This window comes from Myotis nattereri (assembly GCF_964212035.1).
Source record: "Myotis nattereri genome assembly, chromosome: 7".
Classification (NCBI taxonomy): Eukaryota; Metazoa; Chordata; class Mammalia; order Chiroptera; family Vespertilionidae; genus Myotis; species Myotis nattereri.
Window position 1 is genome coordinate 39,567,647 of NC_138082.1, and position 20,956 is coordinate 39,588,602.

General features: G+C 39.3%; 1 protein-coding gene across 1 annotated transcript in view; it reads left to right on the forward strand.

The window, feature by feature from the left end:
* The first annotated feature begins 1,656 nt into the window (after positions 1-1,656).
* ZNF385B (zinc finger protein 385B) overlaps positions 1,657-20,956 on the forward strand; it is a 350,869-nt gene continuing 331,569 nt past the window's right edge. Inside the window, exon 1 of the mRNA XM_081095256.1 lies at positions 1,657-1,795. Within this exon, the coding sequence (XP_080951382.1) occupies positions 1,759-1,795 (37 nt within the window). The 5' untranslated portion in view covers positions 1,657-1,758. The remainder of the gene's footprint in view (positions 1,796-20,956) is intronic.

Below are 20,956 nucleotides of genomic sequence, written 5' to 3' on the forward strand. Positions count from 1 at the left end.
CCCTTGAGGGGACTATATCCTGGGAGGGAAGAAGAGCAGGGACTTACTATGTGAAGGGGAAGCAGGGAAATATGAAAGAACAGAAAAAGAGGTTGATTTTGTAAGGTTAGTTGATCCAATGGTCTGCTGCTTTGGAGTGCCCCAGTGTTGGGGCAGAACTTGGTGGGGGAATGTGATCAGCTAGAGGAGCTGTGCATTTTCCATAGGGACCCCGAGCCTTGGCTAAGAGTCCTACAGCACATGAAGCAGCCCCCTGCCCCTGAGCTAGTACCAAAGTCACAGAAGTCCTCCTGTCATGCATTTCTTTCAAACATGCAAATCTGAGCATGTTTCACAGCAAAAGATGCCCTCTGTAGGATAGAGAAACATATTCCAAGCAAATGAAACAGCATGTGCTAAACTATGGAGTTAATGGCACATGTACTGTGTACCAGTGACTGTCTCCTGATGGATCATGGGGTTGTGTTGATGAGCAGCTGGCTGGATGGGGAAGGGCTACTCATGGGTGGCCTTGGCTGCCATCTGGTGGAATCTTCATCTAGTAGGCCAGTGAGTTTCAAACATATCTTAGGAGCACATAGAATTTTTATATAAAATCTCCTACAGAAACCCAGTGGATCCTCATGCCATACTGTCCTCCACACAGCCTTGAATTATTGAAGCATCTCTCTGTGACCATAGCTATGGAAAATGGGAAACCCATTGTCTGATTAGATTGGAAGTTTAATATGATGACCAATGGTGGTATGAAGATACATTGAAGGGTGCAAACAGAGAATTTAGACTGGATGCAGAGAGACCAACTATGAATTTCAGTTTCTATTGTGAGCCTCATTGGATTTGATGGTAGACATTTAGTTACAATCCAGGGTCACACTCTTCTCTGACTTGGATTTAATTCCAGGGCATGTTTATAAACATGGTAAGAAGCACCACTCATTCAAAACTTTATTGTAAAGAGCAGGAAGTTCACAAATTTTAACACATTTAATTGCTATAGTAACCCTATATGGTATATGCTCTTAACTTCATCTTGCAGACAAGGAAACTGAGTCTTAGAAAGTTGAGTGATTTGTCAAAGTCAAAAAGCTCTTAATGGTTAGATCTGGGATTTGAACTTAGATAGCTTGCCTCCTAGGATGCTTCAGTATCTCTGGTCTTAACCAGCACAGCTATAATGTGGAGGCATCTGGGGGAGTACACTATTTTGTCCTTGGGAATGATCAGTCCTCTCTAGCATCCATTGCCATTGCATTTATTTTTCTTTATTCATGTTATAGTACATTGTCCATGCTTTGGATCATCCAGAATGATTCATTTAGGTACTCACAACCTATACTGCACCTGGTAGAAACTCTTTGAGACAGGACTCTATCTACCCAGACCAGTGGTTCTCGACTGGAATTTTACCTCCCGGGACATTTGGCAATATCTAGAAGCATTTTTGGTTGTCCAAGTTGGGGGTGGCAATTATGTTACTGTCATCTAGTAGATAGAAGCCAGGGATGCTGATAAACATCCTACAATGCGCAGGGCAGTCTCTACAACAAAGAATTATTGGGACCAAAATGTTAATAGTACTGAGGTTGAAAAATCCCAACATAGATATGAAATTATATTTTAGCCATTTTATTTACAGTCTTGTTTTTTTCTCAGGGCTCCATCTTCCCAGGAAGGCACAGATTCCCTTAGCTCCACCAAATCTTCTGGAGTTTCTGTTACCTCTCCCTCCATCATGGCTCAGCACAGAGCTGGTGAATGGGCTGGGACCTGGGTCCCCTTTTCAGGTACCCACGTAAGTTGAAACTCTCTCACTTACCCTTTGACTATTTCCCTCTCCCTTCCTTTTATCTAGTCTAAATGTAGGAAGCTTTGCTCTTACTCATGTTCTTCAGAGTCTGTTGCCCATGGGCTCCCTTAATGTTTGAAACTCAAACTGCAAGAATTGATGACCTTTTTCCTTGCCTTGCGCTATGTAATCTCTTTCCTGGGGGCAATAAATACAAAAACGTCAGCCACCTAACTGAAGTTTTACAGAAATGCTGGGACAGCCATAGTTTGTCCACGCCAGCATTTTGCTGTCTATATTTTGAGTTATACCGCTGTGTATGGAGATGTCACCAGATTTTTTTGTGAAAGAGGAACCCCTCTCTAGGAATTCATAAGCCATATAAGCAAATGATTCAAATGTGTTTATCCCAGGACTTCCCCAAAATATTTGTCCAGAAGTCTTGTGTTTTTCATGGAATCCCCCAGAACAGTTTGCACATAATTTGGGAAATGCTGGTCTATGCTATAAATGTGGCCTTTATCAAAGCACTGGCAGAAATAAGAGGAAAGGTAGAAGTTAGACTCACTAGGACTCAATGAATGATTGGTCCTGGGAGGGAAAGAAGCAAAACGAATCAGTGAGAGAATATAGAAACTTCAAAATGGAAGGAACAAATTTTGTGTTTGGCCTTATATATCACAAAATATTAGGCACTAGGGGTTTTTAAAAGTATAAGCCACAGAATGACAATACTGAATTTATCTCTCTCCTGGATTGTTGTAATGGCTTTCTAAATGGTCTCCTAGATTTCATTCTTTTCCTCTTCTAATCTGAACACCTCGATGCCACCATAGAAATCTTTCTGAACAAAGATGTAATCATGGCATTGCTCTGATCAAAGAACTTCTGTGATTCAGTTTTGTGCAAAGACAACCCAAACTCCTTTGCATAGTGTTCATAGAACATTATGTCAAAATCTTCCTGAATATGGATTTAACTTTGTGTCACCAGAATGAGCAGCTCTTACTCAATGAGATGTTGCTTTGCACTGCCAGTGCTTCTGTGCCTTGTAGGGACTCTGGGGAACAAGACAGGCTGTTCTAGGGGACTTGCATCTATTCCTACATTGTGTGAATGCCTTTATTCTCTAGGATTTATACATATATCTGTAATTTAATCTTAGAATGGGAGTGTGTGTGGTCTGCTCTGCCCATATGGATGTCTTTTGTCTGCCCCTCTAGATCCACTCTCACCCTTGTTCAATCAGTTCTCTGCTCTGGAAGGCTGCCCTGCATGGACTGAATCTAAAGAATCCCGTGGCCTCTGCCTTGTAGTTGGTTTTGGTTAATGGAAAATGCTGACAGGAGATAAGACGAAAGCAGGAGAGTGAGATCAGAGTATATATCCCCAATTCCCCCTAGAAGGGCACCGTAGACTGGCTGTGTCCCCTGCTGGTCACTGTTCCTCTCAAGGTGGCCTCCTCCATGGTCTCTTTTCCTTTCCAGGTTCAGTAACTGCCCTTCCCTCTGCTCCAACCCCTGGTTCCTGAGTATCCTTGTGGCTCCTGTATACCCTGACTAGATGCGTGTAAATAGTCCTTTAAACATAAATCCTCTTCTAATATTTCCAAATTGAATGGTGGACTTCTTTCTCGCTGGGACCCGGACTGATATAGTTAGCTATCTGAAACACTTTGATTTTTGAATGTCTGTGAATGGTAAAGATTTACATGATAAAGAGTTGAATTACACAGGGACATGTCACAAGATATCCATTTTTGTGTTTTATCTCACATCATTTCAAATGGTACCCTAAATTGAATATTCAATTTAAAAGTAGTGGTGCATAAGGATATTTATTCACTGGTCAAGAAAGGCCATTTTATTTTGTGACCTATTGGCTGGAAAATTTTCCATTTCATTGACTAATGATTTTCCATGAAGATTAATGGGTGGGAGCTCTGAGTTGGTTTGGGTGATGGGAAGGACTTCATCTGCACACAGTTTTCTCTGGTAAGGTCCATGGGGTTAGGTGTGTTGGGAGGTTAATGGGAGCAACAGACCCAGGAATTATGGGATGGTTCAGTGACCAGAGTGTTTGAAGCTGTTCTTTAATATGTCTCCAAAGAATTTTAAAGTATAAGTAAGAGGCCATTAGCTGACTATAGCTCAGGAGTTGTCTTATAGATTCAGGCATGAATCTTCTTCAGGGGAAGAGTTATCCGAAAGAATCCAGGTAGGAATGCCAAATCTCGATAGTTTTTCTCCTCTAGATGGTTAAGGACTTCAGTGTTGACTTTTGAAAGAGACAGCAACATGCCATTTTTTTTTTTTACAATAATAACTGATATTTAGGTCTTAGCCTATTTATTATTGGTTCATACTCTTTTTTAAGTGAAAAAATATATTTTAAAGGTAGTTTTATATAACATAATTTCATTTCTGTGATTCTAGCATTCTACCCGTGTAAAAAAAATTTACTGATTCTCTTTTAAGGCAGAGTGAATAGTGCTCAAATAGGGCAGACCAGAGATAGCGTGAAGCTTCCAGTGTTCTCATTCGCTATTTTTTGCTTGTAGATTTAGCCATCTAGATATTTATATATCTATCTATATAAAGCTTTATATATCCCTGTGCTTTCCTTTTCCTAAGGAATCTTCTTTTGGAAATGGCAATACAGTAAGCATTTTCTTTGGATCTGTAGAGGGGATGGTGCCCTATGTATTATAGTAGCGATATTAGGACGAAGAGTAGCAAATGAAATTAACCACACTTTCCATGTCATTACAAGTGAGGCACTCCATGTGCATGAAGATTTTGGTATGAAGGATAAAAAGACAAATCTGTTGTACAGACAGGATTTCCTGTGTAGTTTTTCTGGTTTTTCATATACTGAAGTGTCAGTGTTGTGATCAGTAGTTCATGTTCAAGACGTAAGATTAGGAAAGATCCAAGAAATCTCTTGACTGCTGTATGTAGTGCTCACGCTCTTTTTTGTTTGGTTGGTTGGGTTGTTTTCTTTTTCTTTTTTTACCTCCTATAGTTGGACACAGAGAGAAATGTGTGTCATGTTGGAAAGAGGCTTTAGAAACAGGCATAGCTTTGGAAACTTGATATGTATAACTCACCAATTCTCACCTTGTTCACCTCTGTATTCACAGAGAGAAGCATTCTTTTGTACCCTAGGACTTGAACAGAAAATATTGGAGATTTATATTTTTTAAAGATTTAATAAATACACTGTGGGTGTATTTAACATTTGAAATTTTAGCTGTAATTCTGAAGTAGTATTAAAATTGGTAAAATGCTAATCATAATGCAAAACCTCTGAAAATGCACATTATTTTTTAAGTTATTAAATTACAGTAATGATAGAAAGTATCTTTCTTCTTTTTAAAAACTATAATCTTGTATTATATCTGACTGTGCTATTTCCTTGTGTTAGATCTTAACACAAGGAAATTTCATTTATAACTATCAGTATAAAGATCTTTAAAAGAAGGAAAGTAAATAGTTTTGATATTTATTATCGTGTCTAAGTAAGATAGTCAGGTTTTTTTACTAATGTGGAAGCTCTTTGTTGTCGGGAATGCAAATATAAAATACATAAACTTGAATACTCTCAAAATACCTTCTAAATGAAGCAGTGTATTTGGAAGAGGGAAAACCACGGTGAGTCAGCTGTCTCCAGGTTCTGCTCTCAGAACAGTTACTGACTTGTTTAGTGACCTTGGCCATCTTGGTCTAACTCCATTTTCGTTTTCCCTCCTGACGCGTGGAATTTCTTTCTAACCTGCTTTCCCTGGATGTACTTTGGAAGAAAGATGCCATCTAAATACCATTAAAAACAATAGTATTTCCTATCTCAGGAGTGAACTTCAACCTGGAATGTAACACAATCCACTGTTTGTTGTTGTTGTTTTTTGTTTTTTGTTTTTTTTTTTTTACTTTGTAATCCTTACCAAAGATAAAATAAAATAAAATCTAAGTATATTTTAACGGAGCACTCTGGGATAAATGACTAAAATTTCATTACCATATAAGAATTATATTCTATATAGATTATTTTACGTGTGAGAACATGGCTTAGTAAGCTGGCAGCTTGAAAGTCCTTGCTTTATTAGTTAGCAAAGGCTCTGGGTTTTATCACAGTTATTGGCAATCTCAGTTTTTGGGTGCCAGGAATTGAAAATGATATGCTCAGCTGACCCTTTAATTAGCTCTCATTCTGTCTTCCATGATTTATAGCCTGGCGGCTCACGTGTAAAAAAGATATATGATTTAATGAAGTGGAAAGGCAGACTTGTTTTCCGCCTCCGATTGTTTAATGCTTTCCTCTGGCTGGTGACTGGAGCTCCAGGGGCAAACAAAGCAGCAGTTATATCCCCTGGTACAAGGACAGGAAGGTCCAGTTTGCTATGATTTGTGATTGTTTGCAAAGATGCTTCTGTTTCATTAGGAACCAAAAGAATTGATTCCGGTATCTTGAAACAGTCTTTTAAAAGAAATACAAAAGGCTGTGGACTGAAATTCTTTTATTTCGCATTTTTATTTTATTGCTCTGAATGCAAATATTGTGGGGAAAGCAATACAGCATTTAATCTGCAGGGCTTTGCAGTGGTTTAGCACCATCGGTCCATTAGGTCCGTAAGTGTTTATGGCGCACATTAGGTATTGATCGAGTCACTGAGTTACAGCAGTGACCAAGAGAGACAAGGCCCCCTCCTGGGAGGACAGATAAAACACCAATAAATAAATGCGTAAATATGATCATTTCTAACTTGTGCCGTGGGGTGAGTGCCCGAAAAAAAACAATTTTAAACAGGGTGCTCTGAGAGCACATGCGGGGAATGGTGGGCTGCTCTAGAGCTGGTGTCAGGGAGGGACACTCAGATGGAGGGGACCCCTGGGCCAAGACCCACAAGATCTGAATGCTGCAGAAACAGGAGGGTCCGGAGAGTGAGCTTCCCGAGCAAAGGGCACAGAGAACACAAAGTCCAAGGAGGAAGGACCTTGATGGACATGAGAAATGCGGACAGGAAAGTGAGGATGAGGCAATGACGTATAGGGCAGAGAGGTGGGAATTGAGAGTGACAGGGGCATGTAGTGAGGCCCTGAAGGCCACAGTAAGGAAGGGACAGGGTTCCGTCAGGCGCCACATTCCAAAGGCCTGTGCTGGGGTTCTCGCAGCCTGCACTTCCCCAGCCTCCCCGAGGCACTGGTGCACCTGTTAATTTACATGTACCTCATTAGGTCCAGGCCCCACCTGGAGAATATGGAGTACAGAGGTATGGGGCCAACACACATATAAAAGTATCCTATTACCTCAGGGTTCCCACCCTTCCCTAACTTTTTTTTTTTTTTAATTCAAATACACAGAAAAGTTATGAAACCATTCATGTAGAGTCACTGATTGATAATAATTTGTCAACTTTGCTTTATCTCATATATATATATATATATATATATATATATATATATATATATACATACACACACACACTAGAGGCCCAGTGCACGAAATTTGTATAAGCCAATTGTTCTGCAGAATTAAGGGTTTGGATTTGTCTAATGCAGCGGCTCTCAACCTGTGGGTCGCGACCCCTATGGGGGTTGAACGACCTTTTCACAGGGGTTGCCTGACCATCGGAAAACACATATATAATTACATATTGTTTTTGTGATTAATCACTATGCTTTAATTATGTTCAATTTGTAACAATGAAAATACATCCTGCATATCAGATATTTACATGACGATTTATAACAGTAGCAAAATTACAGTTATGAAGTTATGAAGTAGCAACGAAAATAATTTTATGGTTGGGGGTCACCACAACATGAGGAACTGCATTAAAGGGTCGCGGCGTTAGGAAGGTTGAGAACCACTGGTCTAATGTTTCCTCTTGATTAGACTTGTGTACCTCAGCCTGGCCTGCGCCCTCTCGCCCTCTTGCAGTTCGGGAGCTCTTGGTGATGTCCGACAGCTTAGGCCCACTCCCCAAGCTGTTAGTCGGATATCCTTAGCCCTGCCGTGGAGGTGGGAGAGGCTCCTGCCAGCGCCCCTGTGCTCACCATTTGTGAGCCTGGCTTCTGGCTGAGTGGCACTCTCCCTGTGGGAGCGCACTGACCACCAGGGTGTAGCTCCTGCATTGAGCGTCTGTCCCCTGGTGGTCAGTGTGCGTCATAGTGACCAGTCATTTCGCTGTTCAGTTGATTTGCATATTAGCATTTTATTATATAGGATACATGGTTTTGTTCTGTTTTGCTAAAGCATTTCAAGTTAGTTGTAGACATCATGACATTTCACACACTCAGGAAATTTCCAACATAATACTTTTATCTACCATACTCCTTATATTGAAATTTCCAAAATTGTCCCAATCATTATAGCTAATTTTTTGATGGTCATATGTCTTTTGTCTCCTCTAATTCAGAACAATCCCCTAGCCTTATACTTCTTGGATATTGACATTTCCAAGGAGTATAAGCCAATTGTTCTGCAGAATTGAGGGTTTGGATTTGTCTGATGTTTCCTCTTGATTAGATTTGGGTTAAATATATTTGGCAAGAAGGCTCCATAGGTGATGCTGTGTCCTTCATAGTGCATGGTATCAGGTGGCTCAGGATGTTATGATACTATTAAACTTGATCACTGGCAAAGGTGTAGCTGCCAGATTTCCCCATTATAAAGGTATTTTTTCCTTTTGCAATCAATAAATAATCTGTGGAGAGATACTTTGAGATTCTGTGAATATCTTGTTTCCTAGTAGCCTTGCACTTAATGATATTAGCAGCCACAGATGCATCTTTCCAGAATCAGTTATTGCTATGATGGTTGTGAAAATGATGACTTTCTACTTCTCTTGTTTGTTTGTTTTCTCTATACTCATTAGCTGTCTTACTTTTGTAAATAAAATGTATCTTTTCTCTCTCCACTTTAAAAAAATCAGTGTGGACTCAAGGAACTTTTAAACATTCATTATGTTATAACCTATTCCTCTCATTATACATTTCGGTAAAATAATTGTCCCAAACTTAACTAGCAAGAGCTCCCACAAGCAGACCTTTCCTATCAGATTTTGAGCACCTTTCTTCTTTTCACCACAAAGAGAGGCTTCAGGCTTACTTTGTACTTTCCCTTCTCCAAACCAGAAATCAGCGATTCCCCCCAAATGTCCTGGTTTCTTTTAGTGGGGATGTTATTTAGAAAGCAACATCTTGGAACTGGATGTGTTTATTCCTAACAGGGTATCATTGTTTTCAGTTGGTGGTATCATTGCTTCTAGAACCATTCAGTGGACAGTGCTAGTAAATAAATACACACACAATCACACACAAATAGGTTCTTAAGGATACCGCTAATTCTCACTCACGCCACAGCATTCTTTTTCTCCTTCCCTCATCTGTATCTGTATTTTCCTTCTCCCACAAAGGAAAAACCCTGGGTCCCAACAACAACAATACGCTAATATTTACTCATTTGTAGCTACAATAATTTCTTTCCCAAATTTTATAATTGTTACATCAATGCCAACAGCAAACAAATTAACTTCAAGATCTGTCTGCACTTAAAAAATATTATTTTCTTTATTTTGAAGGTATTACAGATGCCCACCAATATCCCCCATTGCCCCCCTCCACCTGGTTCCTGTCCCACCCCAGGCCTTCACCACACTCTTGTCTGTGTCCATAGATAATGCATGTATGCATACAAGTTCTTTGGTTATTCTCTCCTCGCCTACCCTCCCCCTTTCCTCTGGGATTTGTCAGTCTCTTCCATGCTTCTGTGTCTCTGAATCTATCTTGTTCCTCAGTTTATTTTGTTCATTTGATTCCACATATAAGAGAGATCATGTGATACTTGTCTTTCTCTAACTGGTTTATTTTACTTAGCATTATTCTCTCCAGGTCCCTCCATGCTGTCTCAAAGTGTAAGAGATCCTTCTTTTTCACAGCTGCATAGTATTCCATGGTGTAAATGTACCACAGCTTTTTTATCCATTCATCTACTGATGGGCACTTGAGCTGTTTGCAGATCTTAGCTATGGTTAATAGCGCTTAGTGCCTGTTTTTGTGTTTCTGACTTGGCAGTCTAAGGTGCGGTGAGTAAAAGGCAGGCTGTCCTAGAATCATGTTCTTTCCTTTCTGAAAGACTAATAAAAAAATTTTAAAAGCCCACAAAACTTCCTCTTACTTACCCAAATTCCACTTTTGAAAAGTGTATGTATATTAACGTTTTGAAAATGCAAATACCGGCCCTGGAAGGGTTAAGCTCCTTTCAGCCATTTGTACTGTAGCCTGATTAATTTCAGTCTGTTTGTTTTCTCTAAATCCTGGAGGAGCTGCAGTGAGACTGCACTTTTCAAAGAGGTGGATATTTTGTAGCACAGAGGCAACCTCAAGGAACATCCTGGGATACAAGCCCAGGGAAGGAGGGAAGTGAGGGAGCAGGCAGCCTCGGTGGGAGGAGGGAGATTCCTTTGTAAACACAGCACTAGCCAGATTTTTATTCTTCTTCAGTTTTGCATAGAGCCTTGGTTACCCAGATACCAAGATACCAACTGGAACTCATTCTCCTAACACTAACACAGTTTAATTAATTTACTGTTCTGCAACTCAGAGACTTGCCTATTGCAAGAAGCCCTGCCTCAGAACTTCAAGCCCACGGCTGGTCATTACACTAAGGCAGTTTTGCCTAAATTGAAACTCCACGCCCTCTCATAATTTGTTAATGCCTTATGACTGAGTTATTTTTCTCTGTCACAGAATTAATAATCTCCAAGTTCCAAAATGCACGAATCCGAGAACTAGAAGGTCCTCAGAGATTTTATCTGTCCATCTTTTTAAGTTGAGGTCCCAAGAGACATGCTTGGCACAGAAGTGGCAGAGCTTGAGCCACAACAGGGGTCTTAGACTCTTGGCCCTTGTACTTATTACTGGCTACACCCAAACTCACCTCTCTTTTTTCTCTTGGAAAGAGCATTTGGTCAAACTTGTAGGTCATAAAAGCATTGGTATCTGCTTGCAAGCATTTCTACTTCTGGATAATTAGAGATTATACTTTCATTTCATGCAAGTGTAGCCAAGTAGTATATGGAGGTCACAGATACTTTTTTAAAATAAAAAAATTTAGATAATAAGTCCATTTTTACCTATTTTTTTAAGTGAACTAATCTGATACATTTGGAACCCATGGGAGACGTTCATGTAATTTTATTGAATCTCTACTTTGCAGTAAAATGCAGTGTGGCACTGGGTTAAGAATGCATAGTGGGGTCAGTCTGCCTGCTTACCAATTACTAGCTATGTGAGTTGGGAAAGTTCCTTCCTCCTTATTTGAAAAACAAGGATAACAATATCTACCTCATGAGGTTATGTGTGGATTAACTTAGCTAATGCATACAAATGTGTAACAGAGTGCCTGGCACTTTGTAAATGCACAGTAACTGATGCTGTCTGGAAAAGGAAATCTGCATAGACCAGGCATCTATAGTTCAGGGTTTAAGTACAATTTCCCTTGTTTTCCATATCATGAGTAATATTGTATGTTTTCAGATATTTTAACTGCCTGAAAATAAAAATCAGTTTATGTAATTTTTAAATTAATATATTTTATTTTTTAGAGACATTTTAGGTTTACAGAAAAATTTGAGGAGAAAGTAGAGTTCCCTGTACTCCCTCTCCTCTACTCCTCAGTTTCCCCTATTCTTAACATCTTGCATTGGTGTGGTACGTTAATTACAGATGCTGAACCAATATTGATACATTACTGTTAACAAAAGTCCATAGTTTACATTAGGGTTCACTCTTTGTGTTGTACTGTACTATGAGTTTTGCCAAATGCATATGGTTATCCACCATTACACAGTATCATGCAACATAATTTCACTGTCCTAAAAATCCCCTATGCTGTACCTATTTATCTCTCCCTTCCTTCCCCAACCACTGGGAACCAGTAATCTTCTTCAAAATGTCATATAGTTGGCATCATATGGTATATGGCTTTGCAGATAGTCTTCTTTCACTTAGCAATGTGCATTTAAGGTTCCTTCACATCTTTTTCTGGCTCGATAGCTTATTTCTTTTTATTGCTGAATAATATTCCATTATATAACACCATTTCTTTATCCATTCACCTCTGGAAGGACATCTTGGTTGCTTCCAAGTTTTGGCATTTATGAATAAAGCCACTGTAATCATAAGTGTGTAGGTTTTTGTCTGGAAATAAGTTCTTAGCTCATTTGGGTAAATACCTGAAATAGTGGTTGCTGGATCCTTTGGTAACACTATGTTTAGTTTTGTAAAAATCTGCCTGTCTTCCAAAGTAGCTGTACCATTTTACATTCCTACCAGCAGTGAATGAGGGTTGTTGTTCCACATTCTCACCAGCATTGGGCATTGTCAGTGTTTTAGACATTCTCTTAGGTATGTACTAATGTGTCTTTGTTTTCTAATTTGCATGTCTTTAGTATTAAGCAACTTTTCAGATGCTAATTTCACATCTGTAAATCTTTGGTGAGGTGTCTATCAGATCTTTTGCCCTTCTTAATTTGGTTGTTTCTTTTCTTATTGTTGAGTTTGAGAATTCATTGTATATTTTGGACACAAGTTCTCTTATCAGATATGTGTTTTGAAAATATTTTCTCCCAGCCTTACATTTTCATTTTCTTAAATATGTCTTCACAAAGCAGAATTTTTAAATTTTAATGAAGTTCCACTTATCAAATTTTCTTTTCATGGATTATACTTTTGGCATTGTATCAAAAAACTTGTGGCCCAATCCAAGATCAATGAGATTTTTCCTGTTATCTTCTAGAAGTTTTATAGTTTTGTGTTTGGCATTTATGCCCATGATCCATTTAGAGTTAACTTTTATGAAAGGTGTAATCTTAGTGTCTAGATTCTTTTTTTTTTTTTTTTTTTGCATGCGGATGTCCAGTTGTTTGTTTATTTAATTTTTCTCTCATAAGTGAATTAGCATTAAGTCATGTGCTGTATAATGATGTTTCAGTCCATGATGGACCACATATACAACAGTGGCACCATCCTACATAATAAAAGAGAAACATGCAAATTAACCGTCCCTCTACTACACTCAAGCCACGCCCACCAGCCAATCAGGAGTGAGTATGCAAATTAACCCAACTAAGATGGTCGGCACCACGGAGCTAGAGCGAGCAGGAGACTTGGGTTGCTCCCGGCGATGAAGACAGCCAAGCTTCCTGCCTGCCCTGGCCAGCCTTCGGCTCCGCTCAAGGCTACAAAGTTTTAATTATAGAAGATAAATAAATCCCAGATACTTGTTTCCAGTCGGCAGTGGCCTCCACTCAAGGAGGGGCTGGAAGCCAGGGTTGCCAGGGGCAACCCAGGTTTCCAGCTGGACCTGGGCTCCACTCAAGGCTACAAAGTTTCAATTGTAGAAGATAACTAAATCCCAGGAAAACATAGAGAGGCTGGGAGCTTGGGTTGCCAGGATGCATGGCCAGCCTGAAAACGGCCATCAGCCCCTCACCCAGGCTGGCCAGGCACCCCAGCAGGATCCCCCTACTCTGAAGGGGCTGTGGCCAGCCTGCAAACAGCCCTCAGCCCCTCACTCAGGCTGGCCACACCCCCATGGGGTGAGGGTCCCTGCTGGGGGGCCTGGCCAGCCCGAAAATGGCCTTCAGCCCCTCACCCAGGCTGGCCAGGCATGCCAGCAGGACCCCCACCCTGATCCAGGACACCCTTCAGGGCAAACCAGCTGGCCCTCAGCTGTGCACCAGGCCTCTATCCTATACAATAAAAGGGTAATATGCAAATTGACCCTAACAGCAGAATGACTAGGAATGACTGGTCACTGTGACACACACTGACCACCAGGGGGCAGATGCTCAATGCAGGAGCTGCCCCTGGTGGTCAGTGCGCTCCCACAGGGAGAGCTTTGTTCAGCCACAAGCCAGGCTCATGGCTGCCAGCACAGCGGTGGTGGTGGGAGCCTCTCCTGCCTCCTCAGCAGCGCTAAGGATGTCTGACTGCAGCTCAGGCTTGCTCCCCGCTGGCAAGTGGACATCCCCCGAGGGGTCCCGGGCTGCCAGAGGGATGTCTGACTGCCAGCTTAGGCCTGATGCCCCAGGGAACGGGCCTAAGCCAGCAGGTGGACATCCCTGGATGGGTCCCAGACTGTGAGAGGGCACAGGCCGGGCTGAGGGACCCCCCCGAGTGCACAAATGAAGCTGAAAATTTGCTGTTGCTTAGTGACGTTGTAGCTGTACTGATGTCGCCGTCATGACATTCTAGCACGACGCATCACTCACATATTTGTGGTGATGCTGGTGTAAAGCAGCCTGTTGTGCTGCTGGTAGTATAGCAATATAGCACATACAATTATGTGCACTACATAATACTTGAAGATGACAAATGATTATGTTACTGGTTTCTATATCTACTATACTACACTTTTACAGTGATTTTGCAGTGTACTTTTTTCTATTCATTAAGAAAAGTGCTGTAAAACAGTATTCTATGTTATGCTGGCAGCAACCTCATTCATCTCATGTTTATGGCATCTTTTGATTGCATCATTCTCTTGTGCTTGATTTAATCTCTTGTTTTATAAATTAAGTGTAGCCTAAGTGTACAGAATTTATAAAGTCTACAGTAGCGCACAGTAACCTCTTAGCCTTCATATTCACTCACCACTCACTCGCCAACTCACCACAGCAACTTCAAGTCTTGCAAACGCCATTCATGGTAAGTGCCCTGCACAGGTGTAGCATTTTTGATCTTTTATACCATATTTTTGCTGTACCCTTTCTGTTCTTCGATATGTTTATATAACCAAATACTTATCATTGGGTTAAAATTGCCTACAGTATTCAGTACAGTAACATCTGTACCAGCTTTTAGCCTGGGAGCAATAGGCTATTCCATACAGCAGAGGTGTGTAGCAGGCTCTGCCATCTTAGTGCCCTCTATGATGTTAGCACAGGACAAAATCACTTGAGAACACATTTCTCAGAGCATTATCCCACCACTAAGTGACACATGACTGTGTTCCTGAAGACATTTACAAGAAGATCTTTTAACCACTGAAGACCTGGGAGAGTATTTAATGCTTTTTCAGTGAACAAAGTGTCTTCAGCTATGTGGAGAAATATTATCAAGATCATGAAATTGTTTATCAGAAACATTTTCACATTTCATTTTTTATTATGTTTTAGAATGACTTGGAAAGATGTGGAATGGTGTGTATGCTTTAGAGCTGGTTGTATTTCTCAACTAAAACGTAGTCACTCAGTAAAATGTTCTGTGTAGTTTTTGTTCAAGCACTTCCCCTCCTTTATAATTTCTTTTATATCTGTCCTAGTCTTTGAGTTACTGTTTGGGGGATTTTTGAAATGCTTGAGTCCCCCTCTCTCTCCCTCCCTCTCTCCCTCCCTTCTCTGTTTATCTGTCTCCCTTCCTCCTTTCTTCCCTCCCTCTTTCTTATCTCCATCCTTTTCTTTCTTTTTAAATCCCTGTACTTGGCTAACAAGCCTTCACATCTGCTGACACTATTGATCCTAGGAATAAAAACATGAGATGATCTCTGGGAAAATATCCAGGCACAGAGCCCAGGCAATCCATAAAGCCCATATATTTCAAGTCATGCACGTCTTGTGAAATATTTTCAGAAATACAGTTGCCTGTGATTTGGTTTTGTAGGCCTGTTTAAAGGAAAGGTTATGTAGTTTTTCTTGAAATGGTTTGTATTTTTCAAACTCTCAACCTTCATGAAAACCAAGAGTCATTTCTTCTCTAAATGTTTCCTTTTAGGTTCCCTTGGCACATCCTTTTTAGCAGTAATGTAGCCACTCACTGAACGATAGTTTGTTTAATACTGAAGCAAATTATCTAAAAGATAAAATTGAGTAAAGGATTTATTTTTTAAAAAGTTTATTTAATCAAGCTACAAAGCAGAAATGAGTTCATGTTATACTTTATTTTTAAAATAAATGTATTGGGGTGACATTGGTCAACATGAACATATAGGTTTCAGGTGTGGGTTTCTCTGTTACAGGATCTGTCTATTACACTGTGTGCCCACCTCCCAAAGTCAAATCTTCTCCTGTTACCATATATTGGGGCCTCCTTCTCTCCCTACCCACTTCCCTCTGGCAACCACCGCACTGCCATTTGTGTTCACAAGTTTCAGTTATATATCATGTTATACTTTAAAGAGTTTCCTCCCTAAATGATATGTGATATGATGGGCTCATGGTGAAAGAATTAATAAACAATAAGTAACATTTACATTTTAGTCCAGCTGTTCTTTGTATTTTTACCTCTTATATTCTTCTTTGGTTTCGTACCTATCCCTATCTTACTCTGTGTTTCAAAGTATTAATGTTACAAACAAATGAACAATACTAAATAAGGCAGGTCCCTCAGTTCTACAAGTATGTATACCTATGTCTCCAAAGTGCAAGATGTTCATAGCAGCATATTTTTTAATAACCACAATTGAAAAATACTCAAATGTCAATTTACAGTAAACTGGATAAATAAATTGTGATATAGTCATACACTAGAATACTACAGAGAAATGAAAATGAATGATTTACATAAATGCACACAGCATGGACAAAACTCACAAAAAATAAATACTGAAGAATTCTACTTTTAGGAAGTTTAAAAACATTTCCTACCCTTGAAGCAGGAAATGATTATCAGGAGCCTGGAGAGACTTCTGGGAGTTGGGGGAGATTCCATCTCTTGCTTTAATACATATATTGTATCCTAATGACTTTTGCTTGTATGTTATATTTAAATAACATGATACAAGAAAGGCAATATGTATGTCCAACTCAGCCTCAATGAAGGCAGCATTTACTCGGTAGCAGTTAATAATGGTGGAGGGGGAATGTGAGGCAATTCTGATTTTAACATATATGTTTAGTCTATTTTGAAAGAATATTTAATATTAATACTGTGAATTATTATCTTTTGCATGTCAAAGTTACATATTTCAAACAAATCATTTATATTTACAGTATATAAATGCAAAGCACTAATTTCCCACTACACCATCATTTCTTTTTTTTTTTTTTTAATATATTTTATTGATTTTTCACAGAGAGGAAGGGAGAGAGATAGAGAGTTAGAAACATCGATGAGAGAGAAACATCGATCAGTCGCCTCCTGCACATTCCCCACTGGGGATGTGCCCGCAACCCAGGTACATGCCCTTGACCGGAATAGAACCTGGGACCTTCCAGTCCGCAGGCCGACGCTCTATCCACTGAGCCAAACCGGTTTTGGCACCATCATTTCTTTGGTACATGTGATGTTATGAAATTAGCTGTTAAATATTTGAAATAGTGGAAGAGAGGTCCTTTCTTCAGAGTCTAAGTGACTTACCCTTGGGTACACCACAGAGCTCTAGTTTTAGGAGGACGCATGTAAGGACCACTCTGACCTAGGCTCTCCCTGAATCTCTATTTGCCCCTCTCTCCAACCCCTCTCCTCAGGTTTTCTCTCGACAAAACACCCAGCTGCTTGGAGTTCTATTCACACTCTTTCTACACCTGCAAGTGTTTGCTCTTGCCCTTCCTTGTGCCTTCTTTCTTCCTCGCACTCCCACCCCATTTACACATGTTGACTACAGCATCCCGAGTGCTCAACACAGTGTGTGGTTCACGGTGGGCTCTTAGTAAATTGAGGGCAGCTTGAAGAATTTATCAGCTTCTGATAATGCATTATGTTATTATATCCCCTAAAATAATTGTACGTCTGTTAGATTTTTAACATCACTAAACATAAGGCAAGTTTCCAATTTGTCTTCCGTCTACTGTAGTACTTAGAACATGGTAGGAGCTTAATAAAGATTGAATGGATGAAGGAATTGAATGCTTTGAATTGATACATAAACCAGAAGTCAGCTAAATTTGTCTTGGGTGTATGCCTTATGCATTTTTAGTGTTGAATTTAGCTTTCTTGTTAGGTTATTTATAGATGCAAGAGCGGTTGATATTTATTTTTAGTATGTATTTTGTGGGTAGGTGTTAGGCAGTGAGAGGAATCTAGGTAAGAATTTTATTGTGAATAATTTACAAAACAGATTTTAAAAACATACATTCATTATAGATATAGATCCATTGTGTGTACTGTGGAGAAATAGTTTGCTACTGACCCCCTGCTTTAAGAGAGGTTGTTAAATACTCTAAAGGCACCTCTCAGGAATATTTTTGCTTTTCAGCAAAGCTATTGATAGCTCTTTGCTTCATAAAGATGGATGGGGATGGGGAAAGTGGTGCCTGAATTCCTTTTTTATTTTTTTTTAATAGGAATGAAATCAGTCATCAAGTTAGAGTTGAAATGTCATCTTTTCCTTCTTCTTAACAAGCCTGCCTTCCACATCCATCCCTGAAGAAAACCCATGAGTGCTTCGAAACCCTTGCCTGTTTTGCTGTTGTTTTATTTGTAGCTTTATAGAGTTGTTTTAAGAAACAGTGCACAATCTGTCTTTGTGGAAATACTCTTTTCCTTCCTAATGCCTTTAGAAAAATTTCTCCCTTATTCCTTTAAACATTGAATTCCTGTTTTTAAACATTGAATATCTGTTTGTCAGTTCCAAACCCCAGATGCTGTCCTGTGGGGGGGTGGTAGCTACATTTTGAATTTTTTTCTTTTTCTTCAGTAATGTTTTTTGTCTACCCATTCTTTTCTAGTATTGGACTCTCATTTCCATGTCATGTGGCTGACAGAGACCATGTAAAATTTTAAAAGGAGGATTCCCAAAATGGTCTCACTGAAGCCTGCAGAGCTGAGGGAGAAGATGTCATCAGGGCTAACAGTGAATTCTAGGGTCCTTAGAGGAAGGGGATGGCAGTAAAGGATATGACAGTCGGGGCTGCCAGATGGTGAAAGCCGTGAGCTATGGAGGTCTTGTCTCCACCTGTACTTCACCCCCTCATGTCCTTGAAAAAGGCACTTAATCTCAAAGGTTCAGGGTGAAGCAGGACTTGACAACAGTCTTATGACATGGCAAAAAGGCTCATTTTAGAATTGTTTGGTGAGTCATCTTGTGGGGGGGTCTTCTGCTTTAAAAGATTTAACTGATAAAATATAAGGGAAGCTAACTGCGTAATCTGAGCTTCAAGATAAACTTTCAAGTAATTTAGAAAACAGGAAATGAGATGTTTTTTCATCTTGGCTTCATTCTTCTACAATAGTGGGGATACTTTATTTTGTTAATCTGTATTCTTTAGAAGGAAAAGCATTGTGTTTTGTAATAACATAATTTAGATTATCAAAATTTTTTTTAACCACAGCTCAAAACTTCCAAATACTTATTTTTATATTAAATTTAGACTGTGTGAATTTAAAATTCATTTTAATTTTTGTCACACTTTTTTTTTTTTAAGGAAACGGATAGTAACCATCAGAAACTGGACTGGCTTTGCTGTTGTAAACGGGGATTAGGACTTGTCTGTCCTATAAAGGGCACACTGCATTTGGATTAGGCATAATCTGATTGTCTTACAATACAAAGGCCATTCAAGTGAGCTTCGTGTGCAGGGTCTGTAAATACCATTCAACCACTGATTGGTCCAGGGAAGAGTATTAACAGAAGGATAATGAAGAGTTTTAATCCATATCCCTAAAGCACAACAGCTGTGGTTTCAAATGAGTTTTCTCTCAGATGTTAGAAGTGAGACTATATTTCTTACAGCATGATAAAATGAACATTTTTTACTCACATAAAGAGTATGTCTGTTTAATTTTATTTGGTAAGATAGTTTTCTTGTCTCACAATTCTTTCAGAATGTAATATGTTTGACATTTATTTAAAATTAGACCGAACAATAATTTATTGCCCAAAGCAGGACTTTCCTGAGAGTGAAAGTGAGTACTATTGACAGTTACCCAGGGACAAAAGGCCACCCTATGTAAAAATCATATTTTTATCTTCCAATAACGTTATAAAATCACAATGAAAATATTAGAAAAACAAATGTCCTTTCCAAGTGTGATTCTGAATGTATGGTGCTTTGGAAGTGAAAAAACAATAATAAGAAAAGCAAAACATGGGCCTGTGGTCACCAAGACTTTTTTAAATGACAAGTTTGTTTAAATATGATTTATAAATTTTATATTCTTCTCATTTTGTGATTCCCAAATGGATTGATCTAGCAAGCATATTTATTCTCTGTATGCTTGTGTGTTACTAATCCCACCATTCATATTGTACCTGTGGTTTAGACAATGTTACACTATTCTGTGTGGGATATTACTATAAGGAATAGAAAGTGCAGAAGAATCACAACCCGATATACGTCCAGGATTTAGTTTTGTAGTCACTGTTTGTTGGTTGACTCCAGAGCATCCTTTCTCTCTTTCGAATGCAGTGTCTCAAATTTCCCAACTGTGAAGTTTGGTTAACAAACATCATTTCCAAAAGGTCCCTGATGAGTTTAAGCAGTCGTTGCTTCCCATCCTCTTAGCCACAGCCATACATTTTATTGATGGTCACGTGGTCCTGATGTGTACCACGCGACCAGGGATAGGGAACATTTTTTCTGCCAAGGACCATTTGGATATTTATAACATCATTCACTTAATATAATTCACTTAACATAAATTTGTATTGCTATGAAAAAAAGCTCATAAAAGTATTGAATTTCAAGTCCTGTCTGTGGTTGTCTTGGCAGGGCCTTATATGGCCGGTGGGCTGGACGTCCCCCATTCCTGCTAGACAATACTGGCATTTTAATTGAGCTACTAGGGAAACAGACTATGACTTTCCTACTGAAAGCAATTGAAGCTGTAGCCTTAGGAGGTACTGCAGACCATCTGCGATCAAAACAACCCTGAAGGTGAATATAATACCTAAAGTCAGAGGGTGGGTATAAAGATAGTCTTGGTGACATTATTCAGCTACTGGATCAAGTTAAATTCTGTCACTGGTGTTTTTGGTTATATGAACAAATAAACCTTCTTATCTTTTTTTAAAAAATAACTTTTATTGCAATAAGTTGTATTAATAACTTTTATTGCTCAAGCCTTTGAGTTGGAGTTTCAGTTACTTGCAGTCAAATATTTTTGGCCTAATACAAGATTTAAAAATAATTGCAAACCATTTGATTTGCAAATATTTGAGAATCATTATGTGAGAAGGTAAATGACCTGCTATTTCTGTGACTGATATAGGACGGTCTTTGAG